The 16794-nt window shown below is 41.9% G+C and overlaps 1 protein-coding gene across 9 annotated transcripts in view; it reads left to right on the top strand.

Moving 5' to 3' along the window:
• Positions 1 to 16794, top strand: part of DENND2B (DENN domain containing 2B) — a 153364-nt gene that overhangs the window by 98500 nt on the left and 38070 nt on the right. For all 9 annotated transcript variants that reach the window (XR_005954877.1, XR_005954876.1, XR_005954875.1 and 6 more), the window contains 4 exons: positions 9205 to 9353; positions 11899 to 12114; positions 14289 to 14385; positions 15313 to 15357. Coding sequence is in view for 5 of the 9 variants with exons in the window: in XM_041464639.1 (XP_041320573.1) it covers positions 9205 to 9353; positions 11899 to 12114; positions 14289 to 14385; positions 15313 to 15357 (507 nt within the window). In the remaining 4 variants the exon portion in view is untranslated. The remainder of the gene's footprint in view (positions 1 to 9204; positions 9354 to 11898; positions 12115 to 14288; positions 14386 to 15312; positions 15358 to 16794) is intronic.

Here is a 16794-nt window from a genome sequence, read left to right as displayed (position 1 = left end):
AGTTGATATAGCAAAGAACAATGGCCACAAATTGGAGCCTGTGACTTTTTGTCAGACCCAAATTCTGTGTCTGGCATGTCAGCCTCAGTAAAAACAGGAATTTACTCTTTCCATTTACTTCCTCTATGCTATTTAAAAAAGTGCTTTCAGAACTGAAGCTTTCAGCTCCTGCTCGCTGTCTATTAGTTAAAATGAAAACTCTGTAGATACTGAAAAGACTTTTTCTGTGTAGAGTGCCCTTACATGATCATCATCCCTTTCTGCGACAGACTACCATGCTATTCACACTTGAAAAAGTATTGTGTGTTACTTACAGTGCTCATCTTTTCTCAGGACTTGTCAATGTGGCACCAGATTTTAGGTGGTAATTATTTTTTTCCTTGTCTGGTTTGTTAAATATCAAAATAAAATGTGCAGGACTAGCAAGAAGCTTTCTTCAAATGAGAAGGAATCTTGGGTTCAGTAAAACAAAATCATAATGGGCTTTTCCAACTCATGGGTACTACAAACCAGTTCCTTCAAACTATAATTTGGGCATTTTGGCAGGGTAGTGGGAAGAGAATGCAAAATTTCAGATCTGTGGACAAACACAGAACTTCATTGTTTTGTACTGCTTTTTAACAACCTCTTTCCAAGCACTTCATTCAATACGGCAGTGCGGGGGGAATACCAAATCAGTGTAATTCTTATAAACTGTCAGGCATGATTAAAGACAAGCCAAAGTGGTTTGATCTCCAGCTTTAAAGAAACTATCGTAGCTTTGTGTATCACATCTGCATAATTTATACCAGTGGTGCTAGACCCCAGTCTCCAAGTAGCACTTTTGTGCTCATGCAAACCAGGTGTCTGCAAGAGCGAGTTTATTTTATAGATCTACATCTGCTCCAAAGCTATAAAGGGCTCTGTCACTGTGCTTTGAGTTTTCTTTGCAAACAGTTCCCCTAGAGGTGCTGGTGGGTCTTTTTTTCCTGTACCTTGTTGAATCTCCTTGCCTCCCTAAAACCTGTAGGCAGCTAAACATTGTTGCTGTAGTAATAAACTTAATTGTGTCCTGTTCCCCCCATGCCTTAGAATTAATATTTGTAAAGTAAGGAAGTGTTACAATACAAGAAAAGAAAGCTGTGAATCTTGAGCAACGCTCTAAGCAGCCTAGTATGAGACAGAAACATTAAAAATTGGGTTGGAAGGGACTGTGGAGTCAGCTGGTTCTGCTCAAAGCAGGGTTAATTTCAGCTTGAGATGAGGTTGCTCAGGGATTCATCTGGTTGAGTTTTCTAAATACCATGAGATAAATACCAGGATGGCTTCACTACCTCCCTGTGCAGCCTTCTCCACTGCTTAGCCTCCATTGTGAAGAATGTTTTCTTGATGGCACAGTGAACAGATTTTTCTTTCCATCCAGTGGGAATTCTCCTTGTTGCTATTTGTGACTGTTGTCCTTCATCCTTTCACCTCCAGGAAGTGTCTGGTGCTGCCTTTCCCATTTGCCTTTCTGGGCAGTGGCAGGCAGCAGCTGGGTTATCCCCAGGCTAAGCAGCTTCTAGGCATGCAAGTGCTAGGTCTGGAGTATTTGGTTTTTTGTTTTTTTTTCATTGAGTCATGCCCCGTGTGGCCTCTTCTTGTGGGGCATATGCACACTAAAGCTTTGTCTTCCTCCTGGTGCTTTTGCACTGCTTCATCTTTAATGAGCGGGGCAGCAATGAACTGCTGTGTGTAGTTTATCTTATTTTGAGAGATGGCTTAAAAAAAATACTAAGCTTTAGTTATATTGAAATTGAAAAGGACTATGCTTTGAAAGCCGGTGGCATAATAAACCAGACACTTTGTTCAATTTTGTAACATTTCTGTAGACTTTAACAGATGAAATACCTGCATGGTAAGTTCAGGATGGGTATTGGATTGGAACATAATGATCCATTCTGCATCAATCAAGCAGCCATTGTATAGAGGGGTGCACATTCCTAATATAAATCAGAGCTGTATTCCATGTGCAGGGAACCATGTGGACTTCATTCATCTTCTGTACTAGCACTCCCAGAAATGTGGCAGTCATAGTAAACTTAACATTGTTTTGCTTCTTGTGGTTTTGAATGAGCCTTTAATCAGACCAAAATTGATGTGGCTTTCTGAATCCGGTTGGGGAAACCACGCTTGGCTTTGTGTGAATTCAAGAAACTATCATAGTATTAAGAGATGGCTGAGATTGTTGCTTCTGCTGTGTTTGTGCACAACAGTATTTCCTGTCATATGGACCATACGGTTCCAGTTTTCCAGTCTGCTCCCCTAAGTGCAGCTGAGATGTTGGAATATTGTTATTTAAGGTCCTGTGTCTCTGAAACATTGTTGACCTGACCTCTAGGACAAAGCACTTGTTATCATCATCAAAAAAGCTGAATAAATAAAATGAAGGTCAAGGGCATAGTATTAAGTTTGAATTGAGAAAATCTAGTAAAACTAGGTGAAAGATATAGCACTACATTTAGAAATTAAATGCAGTGGAGGAAACCTTTGACAAGACAAGGCTTCTCACCCCGTAACTCCCTGGAGTGCTGCACGCAACAGAACAGGTGGAGATTTCCTCTGAGAGGACACTGCAGATGTGCAGGAAACCCATTGCTCAACTGGGCTCTGTGTGTTGCCTCTTAGACTGAGAATGTTTAACAGAACATTGCATGACTCCATGTCTGCTTTGGCAGCTGGAGCTGAAGCAGTCTAGACAGAAAGGCAATGCCTCAAAAACATTGCAGTGGAATCTCTAAATCCAGGATGAATTTCTAAATGGGATCTTGCTGGTGGGTTCCCATTGGGGTGTCCTGCAATTCACTGTCTTGGGGGCAGCTGGCCCTCTTGGGGAGGGTTTCTTATGCACCCTTCTGCTCTCTGGACCTCTTCAGTGTCATGTTTAGAAGATTTTGAGCCCTTTCAGTAGCTGGACACTTCTATTGACAGATATTTTTTGCACCTTAAGAGGACAACTTAATCGCTGCTTCCTGTAGGGGCATATAATATAATTGAACCTTGTTACAGCCAACACCAAAGGTGACTGATAAGTGAAACAGTGGAGTCATACACAATTGCTTGGCTGTTTTTTCTTTGTCAGTTTGAGACAATATTGCTTCAGTTTGGGATAATCAGCTTCTAATTTACCTCTGCATTTAAAACAGGACAAGTCACTCCCTTTACCCCTGCTGGTAAGGCAACTCATCTTTCCTAAATCAATGAGTTGGTTTGATTTCTTGTTTAAATTTGACAGAGTGCATGTCATGTAACAAAATGGGATGATTTAGCTGCTCTACTGAACCATTCGCTGCGTGTGATCAGAGCTGCAGCAATGATGACTGAGATCAAGCTGGAAAATGTTCCAGCTTGACATTGCTTTCCAATTAGAACATTTGCAAAGTTCTTCCAGTAAATGTGGGAAAAGGTTAGAAAGAGAGCAAGCTGATCTTTCGAGTAAAATCCCATCCTCACACGCCACATTATTTCTTGTCATGCTTTTGTAGCGCATTTTAGTCTATCATATTATCCTGTGACAAATCAGGGAAAAACTGGAATTGCTGGGCTGCTGTAAAGCTGGAGCAAACTTGGAGAGATCGCAATTCTGCCAGCAGTGCTGTGCTAGCTGCTTCTCTGAAGACATTTTGGGTTTTCAGTCAGACACCAGCAGGTCTCTGGAGCTAGAATTGATGCAAAATGATGGTATAGGCAGTGATCACAGAATAATATATTCCTGTCTTATTCTGCACCCACAGTCTGCCTGTGACAGCCTAAATAGAATGTGAGATTTTGGAAAATGTAATAGTGTCAAGTTTAATAATAGACACTGTAGGGTAATGGCAGCCAGAGCACATTAAATCAAACAGTGTTCATATGGGCCTGTCAAAGAAAGGCCAAATACTTCAGCTGATCCTGTTGACAGTCAGCCTGCTGCATTGTTGTTACATGGATTTCAGTTATTGTTAATAATCATCTCGTGCCCTATTTAGATCTCAGTTTTTCTCTGTGGAGTCTATCTCATCACTGTACCATCCACTGCAGCTTCTTGTGACAGTCTCTGTCAGCTTTACTGCCTGGCTTTCTAGTCAATGCTGCAGGTTAGTAAAACAGAATAAAAGACCATGAGACTACCCTCCCAAATCCTCTCTCAAATTCAGAGACTGTGTTGAAGGCAGCAGGGTGACACCCCTGAAGTGCAGGCAGTTCAGGCAAGCTGCTGCTGTACTGTGCTAACAGTTGCTTATCAGACATTTTCATGCACATGATTTTGGACTGAGTGGTAAACAGGTGATTTCTGGGGATGAAATTTCTTGTTTATTTATCAGCCATGTTAATTCTCTTCCCTTGTGCTTCATGATGATTGTACTCTCAGCAGTCCCTGCAGAGATAGCAGGGAGCTGGAAGCATCTGCAGTGTTTCTTTTGTTGATTGCAAGGGCTGGAGGAGTTCAGAAAGCAAAGGTTGTTGCCTACAAACTCCATGGAGCAGGGCCCAAAAGGCTAATTGCATTTTAGACTCTCCACTCTGCTTTTTGTAGATGCTGTACTGCTTTTCTGAGCTCGTGGTACTGAGTGGACACACTGGGTGACAGCACTGTAAGCAAGTAATGGTCTGTAACTTAGTGCTGTCAGCAACAGCTTTTCAAAGCAGCTGTAAATGTGTGTTAGTTGTAATTTGGGATTGAAATAGTTCCTCTTTTTGCAGATTCCTGGGGTAAATTCCCCAGCTGAGATGCACAGTTGCAGCATTTCTGACATTGAAAAAAAACTCATCTATGTACCAAAGAGCTAAGTTTGGATACTTTATGGGACTGTGGAGATTTACTGATTTTCATCCATTTGATCTGAACATGCTCATAACCATCCCAATGGCCCGGTTTTCCTCCAGCACTGGTGGTGTGGCTCTGTGCTGGTGTAATTTTATGACTGAAATGAATGAGCAGTGCACGTGCACCTCATTTGGGAGGTGATAACTGTCCTGGCCATGCAACTCAGGCCCCTGGGCTTTCAGAGCAGCCAGGAGGAAAGGCAGCAGGCTCTTAGCTTGGCCATCACCCTGTGGATTCAGCATCTCCTCTGTGAGTGTTGGTTCTCAATTTAGGCACCCAGCTTCACACAAGTTTAGGGGCCCTTTCCTTTACTCTATACCTGCTGTTCCATTCTTCTCTCTTCCTGGCAGTGCAAAAGGCTGGAGATATAACCAGCACTCTGTGAATCACTTAATTCCTCTGATAATAGCTTCTGCCATCTAGAAAGAAATGATGCATTCCCCTGCTTTCTGCCATTTATAGAGAAGCGTCTGACTGCTTTGTTTTTTTTTTTTCCTCTCAGCCTTACTTTTCACTCCTTTCTCAGCATGATTCAGGCTTGCTGAGTCTGCCTCTGCTTCCCACTTGCCACGTGTGAGAGGCTGAGCAGAGGAACACTGTGTGCTGCCTCAGGACTCAGTGGGGCTGACTTGCACCGCATCACGGCGTGAGGAACTGCAGCCCCTGGAGGAAACTCCTCGATGCTTAAGCTCAAGGCCCTGCATTCCTCAGGACTTTTCTAAATATCCGTGGTTATTCTATCTTTTTTCTGTTGTTGTTTTTCTTTTCTTTCCCTGATGGACCATTCATTACATTGTCTGTGAGGACTTCTGAAGATAAATGTCGTGTAGATAAATGCCCTGTGTTAACTCAGCACTTTGGTACGTAGAATTTGAGAAAATTTGGAACCTGGAAAAAATGCTTATAGAGGGAACTGATTTGGGAGTAGGGATGGTGATTAGAGACAGTATTTGCCAAAGACTTACTGTTTGTGATCATATGCATTCTGGGGGTATGATTCAGCTTCCTTTGAAGTCAGTGATAATCTGCTGTTGTCTTGTGTGGCTGTTGCATCAGCCTCATTAAGACAAGCCTGGCCTCTATACTGTAATGTTTCTCCTTTTGGCTTCCAATAGAGACATCCATATGGCAGGAACAAGGATGTTTCCTTGCTCTTTCATTGTCAATATGTTTCCCTTCTGCAGCAAATCCAAGCACTGCAGCTTGCAAACATTGCTTGCCTGAGGCTTGGGACTGGAGAAGTGGTGCTGCTGAGGAGAAAGCCATAAACCTCTGAGCCAGCCAATTATAAGGAAACTTTTCTCCTTTTCGTGCTGCAGCACAGCAGTAGCAGCCACCACCACGTGTCCCCAAGACCTCACTCCCACGTGGGACGTGCACCTGCTGGTGACCACCACTTCCCAGATGTTTCTCCCATGGAAGGGAGTCACTGTGCAGTTAAATGCTGTTTTAAGGCAGTTCAGGGCACTTTTCAGCATTTTTGGTTTACTTGACACCTTTGATTCCTTGTCACTTGTACAGAAACCACTCTGGCCTGCCTCTTTTTTGCATATCCGGTCTTTTGTGTATCTCCTAGGGACAGCAGATACTAAGAAATGGTGGTTGGAAGTTGCTGAGGAGAGAGTTTATTTGTCTATCTCTTCAGCTTGTTCACAGCTTGAACCAAATACTTAATTCAAAACTCATGTCAGCAAAACCAGGTGGTTTCTGATGGATCAGACTATTTCATTATCAGAGATTCGGTGTAGAGGGAGGTTCTTAAAAAAAAGTGGTGAGGTGTGATTGAAATAATGAAGTACTTTGGTTTCTTTTAAGCAAATGAGAGAAAGAATAGGCACAAGAATTCTTGAATAGCAAACCAGTCATCTGCAAAAGCTCTCACAGCTCTAGGGGAAAGGGTTAAAATCCCTGTGGTGTCTCCTCTGACCTTCACATTACACTGAAGAGGAATTTGGCCCAAGCTCTCTTTTGGTAGAGACTCTGACTCGGGAAAAAAAAAGCCTCTGCTCATGGTTCCTTGCTCCTCCCTCTTCTCTCATCCAAGACTTCTCTGGGCCCGTTTCTATACTTAATAAGTCAGGTCAACATTATTTATGTTGAGTTTAACTGGGTTCAAGCAGTTCTGTTTTGCATTCTGTTTTGGAAAGTGAGTCCCCCTAACATTTATAAATGCTTTACATTGTAAAAAGGGTTTTTTCACTGACGGGCTTGTTTCTTCCTGGGAGTTTGGATACTCAGTAGACTAATACAGCAATATTTGTTTTCACAAGGAAGCGCATGTTTGAGCCATGTCTCATGTAGCCGGGTATTTTGAAATCTATTAATCCATTCCAAAATGCTTGCTTGACCTATACTTGACTTGGGCTTACAAGAATTTTTATGGCACTACTAGAGCCCAATCAGCTGTAAGTAACAGCATTTTGCAAATTTTACTCTTTATCATTGCTATGATTATCATTTCTGGAGCTGTAGAGCCCGCAAGTAACAGAATCAGGGTGTGATATCTATTTTTTCTTCCCACAAGAAAAATCAACCACTTCTAAAGTCCTCTGTAGCATCACATTTTTTTAGGAATATACATTGCTTAAGATTGATCCTGTTCATTGCATTAATCAAAAGGGGTTCTTTCATGTACCCCACACACCTGAGGGTGTTCTTTATGCGGCATGAGCGTTGGCCACAACGACAGTGCAGCCTCTAGAATCAGATTCCCTCTGGATGAAATAATAAGCTGTGATTGCCAAGTCAAACATTCTTCAAGAGGAGCAGTGATTCAGGCCTCTAATTAGAACAAAGCTAAAACATTCACTCTTGGGCTTATGTTTGACTAGAAGTCTTACTATGATGCACTACTGAAGCAAAACTGTATTTTTATTTGTATTGTGAATACGTGAACTTGCTCAGCAAAAGTTCTTGTGGCTGTAATTGAGGAACCAAGCAGTCTCACGCTTCCAGGCCCAACAATCAAGCAGAAAGCACAAACTGCTTTTGTTTTCTTTTGTAGAATATGGAAATTTAGTCTGCCTAGAACAACATAGCTGGTAGTCACACAGACTGTGTTAACCCTAGTTAATAGTGAAAACACCTATGCCCCAGCTGTCATCTCCTTCACACAGTGAATATTCACACTGAATATTTTCTGTAACAGTGCGAATAATGAACCATACTGCAGCTTTCTGTCCTCAGCTCTCAATTGAATTTTCTTATATTAGATAGCTTGTATTGCAATACCTATATTGTACTAAACCCATGGATTTTAAAGTCATCTTTAGATAAAAGCAAAAGCAAGGTGCTTTAAAAGCTTTTAACTTCCTGCTTGTTTCTGTAAAGTCAAGTCTTGAATTTGAGTAGATCAATATTTTTTTGAGATTATTTTCTGTTCAAGATGGTTGGAAAACTGGAATGACTGTGTTTGAAAAACCTGGAGTTCTAAATCAGTTGCTGATTATCAGTTGTCTGAAAAAATGCATACAAAATGTTGATTTTATTGATGGCACTCATTCATCTTCATACTGCTTTGTTCAGTGAGAGGTCTACTAAATTCAGGAGTTTTGAGAAGATGGTGGGTATTGGATCTCAGTTAAATATGGACTATAAATTTTGGTTCTGGTTTTCAAATGGTAAAAATTCATGCGGTCTGCTTTTTAATTTTCCATTTAAATAATATTTAGTGATTAATTGGTTAAACATCCATATATTATTAGCAGGATGAGTTTCCTTCTGGGAGACAGGAATTTCATATTATTTGAAATGAATAGCTGCCTAATTTAAAGACAGGACATATTTTAAAGAGCACTTTGAGGATGCAGGATAGTTAGGACAAAAATTCTCCTTTTGCCTTTGCAATCTTGTCTCTTAGCACTGCTGAGCTGGAGCGTTTATTCTTTCTTTGCCATCTCTCAGGAGAAGAGAAAAATGAAGGTTGCATCAAATAAGAATTGTCTTACTGTGTGTAAGGGTGGTGTGTTGAGCGCAGTTATTTATTGGTCTTCATTTCACCCCCCCGAGTGGCTGTTATGGATTTATAAAATCTACTGATACACTTTCAAGAAGTTAAGTGCCTTAGCTTTTATATATCAATAAATTTTCCACAGCTGTGGATGCTCAGAAGCACGTCTTGTGAAATCTTCACATTTTAGTTAAAAAAAAAAAAAGGGGAACAGTAAAAAAATCCCAAGAAACTTGTCGAGCTCATAGCCAAGTTCTTCTCCAAATACTTCCAGCTGCAGCTAGAGGGATGAGTCATGCTGAAAGCTGAGGAGCTTTTCTAAAAGCCTTGGTTCACATGATTTTTATTTTTTTTTCCTAATTTTACATTCCTGTCTGTTTTTCTTTCCTTAAAAAAAAAAAAAAAAATCCCAAAAAATCCAAACGTGCAGGCGAGTCACCCAAGGAAAACCCATACGAGGATGTGGAGCTGAAAGGCCGTCACGGGGGGCGAAAATCCCATCAGCTGTCCGAGAACTCGCTGGATTCCCTGCCCAGGATGTGGACGCCGCAGAACAGGAAATACCCGGCCGCTGCGCAGGTAAAGGCGGCGGGCTGGAGCCGGGCGGGAGCGCGGCGCTCCGGGCTGCCCCGGCCTCGCAGTGCCCCAGAATCCCTCCTCTGCTCCTTTGGGAGTTAACTCCTGGGTGGCTGCACCTCTTAGGGAATTGCCTCTGCTGCCGGGCAGGGACAGGAGCGGAGAGAGAAGTCAGCTGCTGGTTTTGTCCCTGTGTTGTTGTTACACGAGGGCCTGGTGCGGCGCTGCTCGTGGGGAGTTGGTGGTGTGGCAGGTTTGTTGTAAGAATGCCAGGTAAAAGCCCTGACTAAATACGTGAATAATAAAATAGTCAGAAAAGCCTGAGTGCCTGCAATTAACAAGTTTGTATAAATCGTGTTTATAGCATTAACATGAGGAACTCTGCAGACTTTCTCTTTATGAATTTTCCAAAGTAAGCCTGTTTTTTTGTGAACATCATGAAATACCTGGTTGCTTTGTTGTTTATGGGATCACTGTGTTTATGATCACTATGTAAGGAAAAATATAAATTTCAACACATACTTAGTTTTGAGATTCAAATTAATCTTTAAAGGAACTTTACTCTGCACTGAATTAACAGAAAATTCGCAGTTGAACAAAAGGTCACAACAATTTATATTTTTGTCCTGTAAAGAGACTTAGAAAGAAAACTGAATGCATTTTCTTTCACTTGCTTCGTGTACATGCAAGCATCACAATCCAAAAGAAGCATCACCAGGACTCTTAGTGTGCTCCTAGCACATCCCTTCTAAACCAGGGGTGACTTCAGCAAAGCTGCTGGAAAAGGAACAAGTGGAGAGTAGTAATCAGGCAGAGAAAGGAGAAACAGGCACTGCAGTCATGAGGATGATAGGGAAATGTCCCTCATAGTGGGACATGGTGCATAACAATTATTGCAGGCTCTGTGTGTGTTAACAGGAGTTGTGTAGCATCCAGAGGATCCCTCAGGGTGTGTCATTAGGCTGGGAACCATACAGATCCATAGGAAGATACTGGCCAGTGTCTCTTTAACAGAGGGTTACCAAAGAATTTACAGATTTAAGTGCCTTCTGTAAAGTTTTTCAGTAAATAAGAACTCTCTGGTACCCTTTGCAGCAGGGCTGGCTTTGTTCTGGGAGCTTCTCTTTGAAATGCTGCTGGGAGTGCCCTGACAGGAGTCAGTCCTGCCATAATTGCACTGTCATTGTGCTGATATTTAAAATGAAGAGACACTAGGAGCAGGTCAGATTTGGGCCTGGGTAATTCGCCAATGACCAGAAATAGAAAAGTCTGAATTTCCTCAAGAATGGTAGCTTTGGCAGTGGTTTATCACCCAGTTTTTCCATCATAGCAACAAAGCTGGGTTAGCAACATGACTTTTCAGACATGGATGATGATAAACAAGATGGAAGAGATCAGAAGGTCAGCAAGCTTCCAACAATCATCTCCAAAAAGAATTCCAATTTCAATAAAAGAGAGGCTGCCACCAGTTTTGCCGGTGGGCTAACCTGTGGTGTGCAGAGATCTCAGAAACACTGGTGGTGTTGTCATTTTGAATACCCATGTCTTTTCTTTTCCCACTGATTCTTTTCAGAATTTGAAATTTGAGTTTCTGAAGTCATCAGGTATGAAAGGAATGTTTGATGATGACATTGTATTTGTGATGCAACCCCTCTCCGCAGAAACACCTGTGCTTAATCCCAGGTGGGATGGCATTGCAATCTGTCAGCCAATAAATGGGACATTTATTGCTGCAGGTTTATAGCTTGTTACAGAGCTGATAGAATGTTAATAAATGCCAAATGACAGATGCTTGACCCAATAATACTTTTTCCGGGATGTGCTTGGGAACCTTCTTTACAGTGTTTGTGTTTGGGAGGAGAAGGCAGGGACCTGGAGCTGGGCAGAGCTGCTCCTAGGACTGCTCCAAAAGACCTCCAGTTTTTTAAAGACAGGTGTTACCTGGTGCTTAATCCTTCAGTGAGATTTTTCCCTTTGCCCTGTAGTGATAACAGTTTTGTGTTTTAAAGGGAATTTTTTGGGAATGTTGGGAGAGTTGTAACTGCACCTCTGCTCGTTGTCAGGTCTTAAAACTTCTTAATACCATGAAAATAGAACAAGCTTGATTTTTCTACTTTATTTTTATTGAATGAAATAGCATCAATTTGCTATTTTAGTTATTACTTTTGCACTGAATTAACATTACAATGAACTGTGTGGTTACTCATTTTCACTGCTGCAAGTCAGAGGAATGGACCAGGCCTGTTGGGTCAGTGCTCTGTTGTTAGCCAAGCCTTCAAGTTAGATTTTAGGGCTCACAGAACTGATGGGATGTGGGTGCACGGAAATGTAGCAGGTCACAAATGGTGTTGTTTCCTTTGAACTTTAAAGTCTTGGAGGTTGACCCCTTCCCTTCACTGTGACCTTGACACACATCCTGCGGAGTGGTGGCTCCCCTGGCACGGTGTCCCTGTGCAGCCACCGCTCTGTCACAGGTGGCAGAGTGTGACACCAGGTGCCCCAGGCGTTGCCCAGAGGGGAAGAGCTCAAGCTGTCCTTGTCCCTGCAGCTGCCCTCGAAGGCCAGCAGCCACTCCCTGCGCGTGGGGAACTGGTCCGAGAGGAAGAGCCACCGCCTGCCGCGGCTGCCCAAGCGGCACAGCCACGATGACATGCTGCTGCTGGCCCAGCTGGGCATCCCCTCGTCCCCCTCCAGCCTCACCGAGGACAGCCTGAGCACCGCCAGCGAGCTGCTGTCCACGCGGCGCGCCAGGAGGATCCCAAAGGTACCGGGGTGTGGTCAGCCCTGTGCTGAGGAGAGGTCACCTGGCTGCGAGAGCTGGGGGATTTCTGGGCACCTGCTGAGTCTTATCTTCTCTGTGCCAGGGAGGGGATTAAATGCACAAGGTGGTATTTCTTGTTGGGACTCAAGATGTTTGTTAGTTCTTATCTATAGCACAGTCTCACAGAGCGTGAGTTCTACAGCACTTCACTCTAACAAACTAAAAATGGAGCCCCATCTCTCTCTCTACAAGGCTTTTTAAAAAGAAACTATCCTTATCCAACGATAAACTAACATTTTAAGGGTATACTATAAACTTTCCTATTATTTTTACTTTTAACACAATAACCAACCACCCATGGCCCGCCATGAGGACTTTTTTATCCAATTACACAAAACCACCCAAACCCATGAGGAGGAAGGTGAAGAAGAAGGACCAGCCACTACCCTAAAACCTCCATTTTGCTTTATATATATTACTATCTTCTAAAACCTTAAACTCTGTTTTCCACCGTGTGATATTACACATTTCTGTTCAAACTACACACCCATAATCCCAGTTCTGTCATTCAATTTTGGAAGCCTTCTCCACGACCTGAGGTCAAATGCAGTGTTCTCTTGGGGGGTCACTGCCTGTCAGCACAGAAAATCTAAAATTCTCACTAAACAGGGTTCCAACAGCCAGCCTTTAGCCATTGCTGAAAGCTCTTTTTGTACCGTAAAGGAACATTTAGATCAAAATCCCTTCCCTAGAAGTGATAACTTCCAAATTCTCCAGGAGGAGCAAACATATGATGGCCATCTTCACACAGAATTGATTTTAAGGCAGTTCTGCTTTCCACACTCTTCTTGAAGCTCTGTGGACCAGAGCATTGCTGTATATATAACTTTAAGATTTTGAATGGGTGATGGCCTAGCAATTATTATTTATAATGTGCAGCATCATCTGAAGTGGTTTATTTCCCCATCGTTTGTTTCCAGGAAAATAACTAATTGGCCTAATCGGTTTCCCTTCATTTACTCACAACTGACCCCATCCTGATAACCATGCTATCTTGATGGATTTGACGTAACACTTAATTTTTCATTTTTCAAGGAGTTTTTTGATTCAAAATGGAATGTGAAAAAAAAACCCCAGCCACAAGACAACAACCAGAAAACCAACAATACAATAGCAACAGAGAGGGGGAGAACTGCCAGTGTGCTTCATTTTGGCTTGTGAACAAAGTTGATTTTTACTGTGTATTCAACTCTTTCCTGTTCTTATTAAAGAGCATATTTTAAAGTACATGGCTATAAATACTGTGACTAGAGGGAGATTTTTATGTTTCTATGAATTTGTTGGAAATTCTGTTTAAGGAGGAAATTAATCCTACATCCTTAATATTTACTGTATTTTTACTTTCTTGGAATATATTGTTATACTTCACCAGTGGGCACACATCTCTGGAGGAAATCATAGGGTTACTTACAGAGTAACTTATTACCTGATTTTGAATAAAACTTGGAAAATTTGGCTGTTAATTTTGTACCCTTTTTTTTTTTAATTGAAGGGACAGATATTCTCCTTAATTGAAATTCTGATTTCAGCATAGGAATGTTCACAATTTTATTGCAAATCTTGTGATAATTTCTGTTTTCTTACTATTTTACCTTTCAGGATCATGTATTCCTGGAGAATATAATTTTTTAAATTAAGATAGTTATTGGAGGGAAAACCTAAAAAAGGTTTTGTTTCAATCTGTGCTCTGTTACTGCCCTTCTGCTGTGTCTATAGCAAATTGCATCCTTTCTCTCAGTTTATTTCTCTCTGGAAGCTGAGATGAAACAGCTTTTGCAAACTGTATTATAGTTCTATGAAGAAATCTGCTGTGGAATTAAATACACTATTCCTGACTTATAAAACATCGTGAAGATTAATTGCTACATATTTGTGACTCTCCCAAAGTTATAATATTCTGTTTAATGTTGAATTTGTAGTAATCCCAGCCTCTTGCTGAAGACAATAAACACAAGTCATCTCATTAATATTTCCCATCATCTCAGATATTTTTGGGGCAGACAATTATTACCTGCATTAGCTGATCTAGCATCCATGTTTTGTTTGAATACATTAATAAAAGTGTCCTGGCAGAAAAATGTTTGGTCTTACTGATTCCTCATTTTCTTATTTTGCAGCTTGTCCAAAGAATCAATTCCATCTACAGTGCAAAAAGAGGGAAAAAACGCCTGAAGAAACTTTCTATGTCCAATATTGAGACAGCGTCCCTACGAGGTATGGTGAAAGTGTCAGGGTTCAGTGAATCCATTTGGATCCTACAGGATTAATCAATTTCCTTCTTTCCTCCACATCTACCCTGGACTCTACTTAGTTTAGAACCTTTTTCTGTGAACAGTGATAATTTTCTCTCTGCAAGAGGAGAAAATGGGGATGAGCTAAAAAGAAATGAGATTCTCAGTATTGTGTATCCTGTTAATCCCATGGTCAGCTCGACTTACCCACCTTCTACAGTTCATATTTACTGTAAGTTTTGACCAGAATTCACAGTTTTTACCCTGGAGTTCTTGCATGCTTTTTCCTGGCACTCAGTGTGTAACTCACCCTGTGCTTCAGACTGCTTCTGGAAAAACAGGGGCCAAAAAGGAAATTCAGGCTCTGTTTGTATTAAGAGTACAACAGGGTTTTAATCAAGAACCCCTCAGTAACACATCTTGCCATAAGGTTACTTTTGCCTGTTAACTCTAACTCAGTTTGGTGAGTTCTGGTGATTGGGAATGTTGTCCAGGCAGACAAAGTTCATAAAGCTTACTTTGACTTAAATGCTGACTAACTTTTATAAAAAAAAAAAAAAAAAATTGAAACCTGAAAACAAGAAGGGAAAGGGTTAAGACCTATTTTCCAAATGTCACTTTTGCAGCTCAGCATAGATGGGGATTCAGTGCAAACAGTTGCTGTAATGGAGAATGAATTTTGCCCTTTCATCAAAATGAAGTTCTTACTCTCAAGCAATATTGAAACTGAATACAAGGAAAACACAATCCAAGGAGTCATTCAAACTGTTTATTTCAAGATATTTTAAGACTGAGAAGTGCATGTGTGTATCACAAGGCTCAGAGATAGGATTTTTCCCAGTTGCAGCACAGCGAACTGGGTTTGTTTGCTCTGGTTTTGCATTAACTGATGCCTCTGTATCCTCTGCAGATGAGAACAGCGAGAGTGAGAGTGACTCAGATGACAGGTTTAAAGGTAAGGGATCAGCCTTCAGTGACTTCTCATTAGACCCTGTCCCAGACCCTGTCAGTGTATGTTCTCCTGCTGCTGCACATTGTTCCTGTCCATGGCCTATATTCTCTACAGTTTCCTAACTCCATTACTGCAAAACTCTCAAAGTTCCAACACAGGGGCATGAATGTGGAAAGCAAGGACAAAATGGGCTGTGAAGATCTAACAAGGATTTGGCAACTGTATCATTTAATGAACAGGACCTTTGATAGATGGGCTTTGTCAGCCACTTCAGGGATGCTATTCCAGACTGACTACTGGGTGCAGGCTTAGAGGGATGGGATTGGATAAAGATGCTCCTTTCTTACTCATATGCTGCTTTCAGTGTTTACTGCTTGCTCCTGTTGGAGTCAAGGATCTGGGTCTGATCCAGCATTGTGGTTCTTACACTCTTTTGTAAGTCTGCAGTCTCCAAATTGTAGAAATTCCTTTATCAGCACCTGCACAAACTCTGCCTGAGCCAGGCCACTAAATTAGTCTCTCCTTTTCTTAAGTCCTGGTATAAAAAGGGGCCTATAAAAAAGTTGAAGACAGCAGCAACAGATTTCATTACTAAAAACCCATCATGTTATTAGTAGGTGAGGGGTAAAAAAGACAAGTGTGTGGAGCTATTACAAAATATGGGGCAATCATCCATGTCTATGTACTGCAGATGATGCCTGCTTGCTGAACATGCAACAAAACTTTGTGGAAAACATTGTCTTAGGGAAACAGATTTGTGCCAGATAGCTGGTGGTAAGACCATCCAAAACAGGCTGTATGCAACATTGTACAGTGATGTGGGGAAAATGACTCCTTGCTCCTATGTCTACCTGTACCAACCCAAAAGCACTTGCAGTTCTGTTTCTCTTAGTGTCAGAAAATAGAAGGGTTGCTTGTTCTCACAGGCCATGAAAGAAGATAGACAGGGCCTGGCCCCGTCTTGTTACTGGGGGGATATTCTGATCTCCCTGGAACCTGGGAGGCTTTTCCCCCATTGCTGTGGAACACGGGATCTTCATTCTGATGTCTCTCTAGCCAACTGCTCCTGAGTGACTTTGTGTTTACATTGATGCTCTCAGGGCACGCTGAGCTGAAGACCCCCTGTCATGTGGAGCATGACAGGACTCACTGGGTGCCCGTCTGCTGGGGTGGCCTCTTTGGTTTCCCCCCAGCAAACGTGGAGCAGTGGCCTGCAGTGTGAGGCTGCCTCTAGGCAGGAGCAGGCAGGTTGTTCTGGGGATTAACTTCCCCAGTTGTGCAGTCACATCGAGACCCAAGTGCTTTATCAAAATAATTGTTAATTTTTCTGTTGAACCAGATGTGTGAGGGCTGGTCATCAAAGGCTTTCCCTAAGTGCTTATGACACCTAATTTCCCTGTCACAAGAGACAGTCAGCCTTTGGAAGCTGTGGGCAGTGGC

Source organism: Pyrgilauda ruficollis, unplaced genomic scaffold (assembly GCF_017590135.1).
Source record: "Pyrgilauda ruficollis isolate IOZ18807 unplaced genomic scaffold, ASM1759013v1 scaffold182, whole genome shotgun sequence".
Lineage (NCBI taxonomy): Eukaryota > Metazoa > Chordata > Aves > Passeriformes > Passeridae > Pyrgilauda > Pyrgilauda ruficollis.
Note: the sequence above shows the minus strand (reverse complement) of the source record. Positions and strands in the feature narration are given on the sequence as shown.